The sequence below is a fragment of the Cebidichthys violaceus genome, unplaced genomic scaffold (assembly GCF_023349555.1).
Source record: "Cebidichthys violaceus isolate CVI_PGR_0920_01 unplaced genomic scaffold, fCebVio1.0.p SCAF_21, whole genome shotgun sequence".
Taxonomy (NCBI): domain Eukaryota; kingdom Metazoa; phylum Chordata; class Actinopteri; order Perciformes; family Stichaeidae; genus Cebidichthys; species Cebidichthys violaceus.
The window spans coordinates 6,222,649-6,231,430 of record NW_027176384.1 but is presented as its reverse complement, the minus strand read 5'-3'; the positions used below and the strand labels follow the sequence as shown (position 1 = coordinate 6,231,430).

Genomic DNA, 8,782 nt, shown 5'->3' with positions numbered 1-8,782 from the left:
ACCAACAACATCTATCTCTTCTCTTACCTGTACCTGGTCAGCGGGAGGGAGAGGAGGGAGAGGAAGGAGAGGAGGGTTGTCGACGACCCTGTTATCTTCAGGAATTGCAGGCAATTCACCTGAGAGGGAGGGGAAATGTATGAAAAGGTCACATTCTGCACTTTATAGTCAGATTAAAAGCTGAATGAATCCCATATATGTGGCTAACTGTGAATACTGCACTGCAGCAGGTGCATCACAAGCACCTTGTAGAAAAGCCACCAACACAAAAGGTGCTACTACCACATTTAAAAGTAAAATATTGTGCATTCACACTAGAATAAGGATCACACCACTTTTTCTATTGAAGCAACGTTGTGATCTACAAGTTCTTTGTTAAACAATTATCTGTGAGACTAGCAGAGAGTGTAAACATGAGTCAAACAGAAACGTTTTACACCGTCTGCATAGATGTCACAGTCTTCAACGCTTACAATAAACTGTGTTCGATTATGAGATGATAGCCTGATAATCAGACTTCATAACAGTGGTGACAGAATTACTCATATCTGTTATTTAAATAAATATAGCAATACTACAATTCAAAATGATGATACTTACTTTAATAGATATAGCAATACCACTATTTGATCACATGATCACACATTATATGAATGGATTATTACTACTGACGTATGTATTAATATATCTAGTCGACAAAATGTGCAATGTATCCAGTGACTACAGCTGTCAGATAAATGTAGTGGAGTAAGAAGTACAATATGTGTCTGATAAATGTGATGGACAATAAATAAAAAGGCATGAAATGGAAACACTCAAGTAAAGTTAAAGTACCTCTAAATTATACATCACTGTTTGATTGCCATCTGTGTTCATTTCATTCATAATGTTATTGATTAATCATGCGCAACTGACGACCCATCCTTCTCCAAAATAACCAAAAAAAAACGTCTGTACTTCCGTAGCATTAGACCGCTTGTTTAATACTGGTTCACAGTTTGGCGAAGGCTTCCGAAGCACCAGAGGGCGCTATGTAAATCGTTGTTTCAATATAGTCCCCTTACCCGTTACCCGGATGTTAATCTCACAGGTAACACATGTTGATGGAAACACTCGTCTTGTCGCCTCTAAAATGGAATTAAATATCAAGAAAACGAGTTCGCAGGCTTTGCTGTCCTGCGGGAACGGAGAAGGTTTGAATGCTTTTATTGGCAGACGTAGTGTTCGAAGAAAAATGCTTTTAAACAAGAAGAAAAATGCAGTTAAAATGAGAAAATGAGTGTTTATAGCTACGATACCTTCAAAAGTCAGCTAATGTTAGCTTACATTTCAACCCACAGCACCCTAATTCAATTATTGTGACGTAATGAACATGTTTAGTTTAACTCAATAGTATTTCATATTTGTTTACCAGCGCTGGAAATGACAAACTAAATATCCCCACAGATCTGAAGTCATGTTTACTAGATACACAGGAAAAGTGCTAATGTTGGAAATAAGCACATTTTCATAAACATAGAATATCAGACATTTTTGTGGCTTGCAAAATGTTTGAATATGATTCACAGCAATGTGAATATGTAATATATACAGTATATTATTAATGTCAGAGAAAGAAAGAAAGATTTCCTATAGTTATATATAAGACACTAGGATGGATATGGGTAAAGCATCATCTAGATATTCATATGGATCTTTTCTTTTGTCAGCATGATCAGCCTGAATAGTGATATTCCACTGTTATTTATTACATGAGACAGAATTCTACACCACTCAACCTAAGCACTGTTGTGAAAGTACTTTGGAACATCAGGAGACACATAACTGTCAGGGAATGTCACTCAGCGCGTCCTTTCCTCAGCGCTTTGTACCACATTTTGTATTTGGACTTTCCTCTTCTTCACAGCAGAGAAAGGCGTTCTATTGTGACTGATGTGAGCCTCGTTTGTCTTGCTGCTAGGTCTCAGTGAGAAGCTTCTACTCAAGCCGAAGGCCGGCAGATCCCTGCAGACAGAGAGAGTCCCGAGGAGCAGCGGTGAGACTCAACGTCACTTCCCTGCATGCCGTTTTGCCATGAGTTACAAGGTTTTTCTTTGGGGGTTGCATAGCAAAATTTAGATTGTAGTCCCAATTTGCTACATAGAAAATGACAAACAACAATATCACTGACGCTCAGTAGATGGGGGGGGGGGGGGGGGGGGGGGGGGTTAAGCTGCTCACTTGCTCCACCTCAGCTCCATTGATGTAGACAGTGGTCTTTAGTCGCATTTGACAGGTGTTTGGTTGCATCTCTCACCCTGTAAAACACAGCCTATTCAGCATATTTGTTGTGTAACATAGGGCTGTTGAATCGGAGGAAATGTTCATTTCTTAACGACGCCGATGTTTCATTTTACCCGCAATACCGATATCGTGCATTCCTTCTTGTGGTGTCAGATTGTGCGCCGTTATCTCCTTTTGTAAGGCGTCACAAACGGGCGGACGTGGACCAAACAGTGCTGCTCTAACCCTGCTAACAAACTTTTCACGTGTTTGTGCATAAATGTAACACCTTTTATATATAAAAAAAAAAAAAAAAAAGATAGCTGTATACGTGTGGACTAGCCCTAATAACCCCTTTTGAGCCAGAAGTGTGATGTGTTTTTTTCAGTGTTGGAGCGGCTGCAGAGCTTCCTGCCTCAGATGGCCGAGGCCAATGAGAAGCTGAAGCAGCAGATGGACGACGCTCCCGCCGGAAGCTTTGACATAGAGAGCGTGGGGGGGGGCGAGAGTGTCATAGAGATGGTGAGCATCAGTCCGCCTCCCTCTGGCGGACCACAAAACTCCAGATTTGAAAGTTGAATGTCCTCACATCATTTGTGGTAGGATTAGATCGAGCCATGCGGTGTCTCCCTCTTGTCCTTTAGGACGTGGCGCTGGTGGAGCTCAGCGGGTCCGACGGCGACTCCGAAGATGAAGAGGAGACTTCGGACTCCGAGGAGGAATCTGACTCCGGTGAGGGGAGCGAGGTCACGGAGCAGAACCTTGTATTACCCGGAGACAAAGGCAAGAAGAAGAAAGCCAACATCCAGGTCCTCCATCAGCAGGGAGAGTAGAAAGAGTGGCCACACAGACCTTTGGTTGCGTGTTGAGTTTCTTTGGCCTCTTGAGATGATGTGGACTAAACTGACCCGACCATCCGCCTCGGGCATGGAGGGATATTACCTCACAGACACAGAGAACTGGAAGCTCCTTTGTGGAGCCATACGATCATCTGTATATATTTTGTACATTTAAAGGGTTTTCAAAAGTGCCTTTGGAGCCAGAGCAGATACTGTGATTACCTCATCCAGTCTGGCCATCAACTGACCTCTCCTGGAACTTGATGTGTTCAGGCACAAACGCTGTGGATCACCTCATCCTGGCGACCATAACAGCTGTGCACATACCCTGCTACGTTCACATGTATTGATCCTCCAACGTGTTAGCTCTCTGAAATAATCATGTTGTCTGGTTCACTTGGTTTGATGGGTCACAACATTTTAGTTAAAGTTCTCTCTTTTGTTCTTTATGTTGTAAACTATATTAGGTATATACACATGATGGCTCCTCTTTAAACAATGCATTCAAATCACAATTCTATCAATATTTTGCTACTGGTGCCTCTTTGAAATGTATTAAAATTATTTGATATAAAAAAAAAAAGGTGTCGTTTTGGGGTCAACTTGTAAAGTCTTATTAGGGATCCAGATAACCGATTAAGCTACACTTCACAAAACCTCAGAGAGCTTTAAAATCTGTACACACAACATCCTCTGTCCCGGGACCCTCGCATAGGAACAGGAAGAACTCCCCTGAAAAATACCTTTAAGGGGGAGAAAAGAGGAAGAGACCTCAGAGAGAGCAACAGAGGAGGATCCTCTATCAGGATGGACAGAAGTGTGATAGATGTCATGTGTACAGAATGAACAACATAACAGAGTTACAACACATTCAATGCATATGACAGAAATGATTCATATGAGAGTAGTAAGCAGAATAATGACCTCAAGGCTGCAAATGAACACGTTTCCTCTCTAACTCATCAATTAAAGGAGTAAAATATATATTGCCTTTAAAAAGTTTGGAGTCACCTGTTTTTTTTCCCCTTCTTTCCTTCAATAATGACTATTTTATCAGAGACAAAAAGACTAGAATTCAGACACCAAATGTATTATTTACATTTGAAATAGTTTTGGCTCCAAAATAAGCAGAATTCAATGATTAAATCTGGTTGATGATCCACAGTGTTACATGTTGGAACCATTTCCCTCAAAAAACAATTCCATTTTGAAATTGTTTTCCAGTTGAGTTTTAAACTGTTTTTATTTAGTCCAGAGTATGTTCAGCTGATCCAATGCCAATAATCCTGACCCTACATTAACCTTCTATTTATATTGGGAAGTTAAAGAAGAAGCAACACACTTGAAACCAACACTTGACACTGAAAAAGAAACCTGTTTCTATTTCAATCTGCAAACACTTTGATACTAAACCTTCAGTTTATTTTATTTGTTCAATTGTCATCACTGTGATCTAACGCAGTTGCAGGTGAAGGGCTTCCTCAGAATCCGGGCCACGGCAGACAACATCCTGATGATGGCTGGGCACTCCTGTTTCTTTTAGCACAGGGGTGTCGATGCATTATCCAAGCGGGCAACTTCACAGTGGGACGATGTGTCGACTTCACAGGCTGGAGTTTGTTTTCTGCTTCTTCTTTTGAAATACCTCCTCACTTTATCAACAAAGCTGAGGGGCTTCTGTGCAGCCTCTGTTGAGAGATCGTTGAAACGTATGAAAGTATAACTATTATAACCTGTAACCTTTTTGATTCAAAGTATAACCATTAAACTTATATACTGTTTTATTTCTTGATAGAGGTGATTAAACCTATAAACTGCTTTCATTCATAATAGAAGTGATTAACCATATAAACTGCATAGACGCCTTATATAAAATAGTCACTCAAAAAGTATCCTTCCTTTTCTTAACAGGGCCAAACCAGTTACAACCAGTTACATTCTGTGTCTGACTTAGAAACAGGAGGACTCATGTGAGTGACGCATGAACCTGAAGGAGGTACTAGCCTCAGAGAGGAGCATAAAAGCAGCAGAAAAACTGAGTGAGATTGGGCTTTTTTCCCCAACTAGAGAATGGGATAGACTTCTTGAATAGACAAGAAGACCCATTTGCTGTCTTACCCACTTATAGGAGGACAGAAGACCCTTCTGCTATCAGAGAGGGAAGCATGAGGAAGAGGAAAGATGGACCCCCAAAAACGCAGGAATGTCAGAGAGCTGACTGTGAGAGCCTGCAAAAAACATGCAGGAAGACAGCGGAGCAGAGCAGAGAGAAGAGAAGAGGAGCAGGAGATACCAGGAGAGACCTGGATTATACAGCATCGCAAATCAGTGAAAACTGATTAGAGGAAAGACCCCTTCAGAGTAGGAGTGTTACAATTAGTTGACTTGAGATTGTAGTATGTGATTGTTATGTGAGAAACACAGCCTTACCATTTGTAAGTGTCTGAAGCCAAATAAAGTATTGTGGTTCTTTAAAACAATTTAACCCTCTTCCCCTGTCCGTAAACGGTGTGATAAGATGTGACGACTGAAACATGCAGAGCTTAAGGTAAATTCCCTGGGTGAAGACTTGGCAGTGTTAGTCATAAAATGGTGAGAAGTTCACAACAGGCAATAGTAAAGTATAGACGAAGTACATAATTATTACATACAGGGTGCTAGGGTTGCATCCCATTAAGACCGCCTAGGGCTTTGCCGTAAAAAACTCTTAAGAAGACAATAATTCTGAAATCCTAACGATTTAGCTACGGGGTGAGATAAAAGACCGACGACATTGTCCCGACACCTGAGAGAGAGGAACCTAATCCTAATCAGGAGGGACAGCTGACGGAGTGACCACCGTGTTAGGTGTGAACGACTTCCCCGCTTAGACACTGGGCAGGCACCGCTCACGCTACACCTCCTGCTGCTGCCCTTTTAATTCCCTGGCTGGAGCCACTTCAGGGGACTCAATTTGGTCCAGCAGGTTATCAGTAACCACAGAGAAACGGGTCTTCTCTCCCTGCGGGAACTCCTTTTCGCTCTCGAATGGAGTCACCGAGGTCAAACAAATGCTTTGTATTGAGCTCTGGTGCTCCGTCAGAGAGCCTTTGGCTGGCTCACGTTTGAGGCTCTGGGCCAGACACGTCTCCAGTAATCTTGACAACATGGTAAACCATGTCAGTCGGAGATTCCAACGATTCCTCTGCTTGTCGAGAAGAGGTCGGCTGCGTGATATCAGCCAGTTGGCGGTTGACCTCCTTGGCCACTTCTTCTGCAACCAGCTGCAGCAGTTGGTTGGTGTTGTCAGACCTCTCCGCTGCGACATCTAACATTTCTCCAAGACAGAGGTGCAGTGAATCTCCAAGGCTGGCTTATACATCGTCCTCTGTCACAGTGTGGAAGTTCCGCTCTTGATGTGGAGATTCAATCCTGCTCCTAAAAAGAGAAACAGTCGTACTTTAGTCAACTGATCTGCTCTGGGCAATGACATTTAGACAGTGATGTCGCCCTCTGAACATTTCTCAGAACTTGGACCTACCAAACTCAACCCTGATAACTGATTGTATTCAGCAACACTCAAATCTGGTAAGAAAGAAGCAATACTGATCAATACCTGTATTTTGTGTTGACTCTAGTGGAGTCCACATACAGTAAAGGTGTTTTAGAAGAACATGCAAGTGAATACCACAGTTGCTGTTGTGCAATCACACAGACCATACGTACATCTGTGAATATCAGGAGCCTATGGTACAAATACAGCTGTTGAACAATGGAACATTTAACTGTTGGGAATTTTAATGTCTTACCTCAATATCCATGTTGAGCAATGCGTTATCTTTGAAAAATGCAATCAAGTACTTTAACTTCTCCGTAGTTTACTCACTGCTCCTGCTGTTAATAAGGTGACTGTAAAATGTAGAACACTGAACTGTGCATTGTGTATTAATTCCATTCTTCACTTAGCCACTTTTAAATATCAGCATTTGAAGCAAAATTTGCGTATTAGGCACTGATATTTTTTACGCCTGCACGTAAAGTTTATTGCTACAGTGAGAATAAATAATAGTAATAATAATAATAATGATGATGATGATAATGGTAAAGTGTAAATCTTTGCTGTAATCACTGATCCACACTCATCCGAACAGACTATGACACATTCAGAGTATTGTGTGATTGAAATATTAAACTTGGCTCCAGGATTTTATGTTTCATCACCTGCTGTAGCCAGGGGTCAAAAGTGAGGTTTCCTCACCTGACCAGAAGCATTTCAAAATTCATATTTCACTGGTGTTGCGTAATACCAGTCCGGGGATTTATTTCAAAAGCCTCTTCTGTGATCAAATTTACTCAAATTTACTGTTTCTTCTACAGTGAGAAGAAACCTACAGTTAAGAGGTCGTTTTGTTTTAAACTTCACATTGACCTTCATGTATATCCTGGAATATTCTGCTGAGTGGGCTGGATGTGTGCTCCTCATTTGAACAACTTCTTAGTCATACAAGTCATACCATGAGGAATTCACATGTTTTTTTTAACTGTGTGCAAACATTACATTTTATGATAACACTCACATTCATATGTAATACACAATAGTTTATGAGTGGTGGTCCTGGTTGTCAGGATTTATGTTGTGTTTTTTTACGGCACTTTAATTGAGAGATTTGAAATTTTTAACTTTTTATAGCGTTTTCTTATGGCGTTTTTCCTTATGGTAATAAGCCCCTCCTTCTGGTTTGCATAGCCAGTAAGCCCAATGTTTCTGTAACCAATCGGTCCAGAGTAAAGCCAGACCAGACCAAAGCAAAATGCAGCAGTGTTATCGATGCCACGTTATATACATTTCTGAATAAGTCTGAGAACCATATTAAATTAATAGGTTGTATTAATAAGTTGCATTAAATCAGTGACGTGCGGTGAGGTTCGTGGCTGGTGAGGCACTGACACTACATAAGTCAGATTTACAAATATATGAACCCAATAGCGAAGCTTAAATCACCATTCAATTGGCAGCTTGCACATTGACTACTGGTTGTTTCTCATATCAGCATTATTTACACACACATAGGTAAGGTACATATTTGATTCCACCGGGAGCGTGTGCGCCGCGATCTGCCCCACCGATCTGCCCCGCGATCTGCGCCGCGATATGCCCCACCGGGAGCGTTTCAGAAGCGGATCGCTCGCGGGCACCGACCGCAAACATCTTGAGATTCCGCGAATATCTGTGTAACAACTAAAAACACGTGTAAAAACACGGATGTATAAAGACAACAACAAACACATAAAAGGTTACTTTACCTGTCCGACGTTGAATTGCTGTTGATTTGTTCATATTTCCTTGTTTTTTAGACATTTTTAAGCTTGAATATATAATCTTACATTCTTTTGGTCAAAGCAAAATATAAGAAGAAGAAAAGTGTAGAAGAGCAACGACAGAATAAGCATAAACCCGACCCGTGGGCTCTCGCACGCCCTCTTCTTTGAGGCAGAGTAGTGTTTGCCTCCCCTCTGTGCTTTTTCACTGCGGTTTAATGTCAGATCAGCAACACTAAATATGTTCTACACATACGTGAAATACATTACCTATTCTATGGAAAGAAAGGACATATAATAAAAGTGTCTACAAATATTACAGTGGTGACAAACGATGAGAAAGCAAAAGGCACGCGCTCAACCCAGTTTGTGAGGGATTGCGC

The 8,782-nt window shown here is 41.3% G+C and overlaps 1 protein-coding gene across 1 annotated transcript; it reads left to right on the top strand.

Moving 5' to 3' along the window:
• Positions 1-1,089: 1,089 nt before the first annotated feature.
• nopchap1 (NOP protein chaperone 1) lies at positions 1,090-4,067 on the top strand. Its single transcript, XM_068716754.1, has 4 exons — positions 1,090-1,193; positions 1,961-2,035; positions 2,651-2,784; positions 2,907-4,067. The coding sequence occupies exons 1-4, from the start codon at positions 1,133-1,135 to the stop codon at positions 3,093-3,095; spliced, it is 459 nt and encodes a 152-aa protein (XP_068572855.1). The 5' UTR covers positions 1,090-1,132; the 3' UTR covers positions 3,096-4,067.
• Positions 4,068-8,782: the final 4,715 nt, after the last annotated feature.

Excerpts from the sequence above, each read along its gene's own strand:
- nopchap1 (XM_068716754.1), top strand. The coding sequence starts at position 1,133 with ATGGAATTAAATATCAAGAAAACGAGTTCGCAGGCTTTGCTGTCCTGC. Across the intron at positions 2,036-2,650 it reads GAGAGTCCCGAGGAGCAGCG|TGTTGGAGCGGCTGCAGAGC; the intron begins GTGAGACTCAAC and ends TGTTTTTTTCAG. Across the intron at positions 2,785-2,906 it reads GCGAGAGTGTCATAGAGATG|GACGTGGCGCTGGTGGAGCT; the intron begins GTGAGCATCAGT and ends CTTGTCCTTTAG.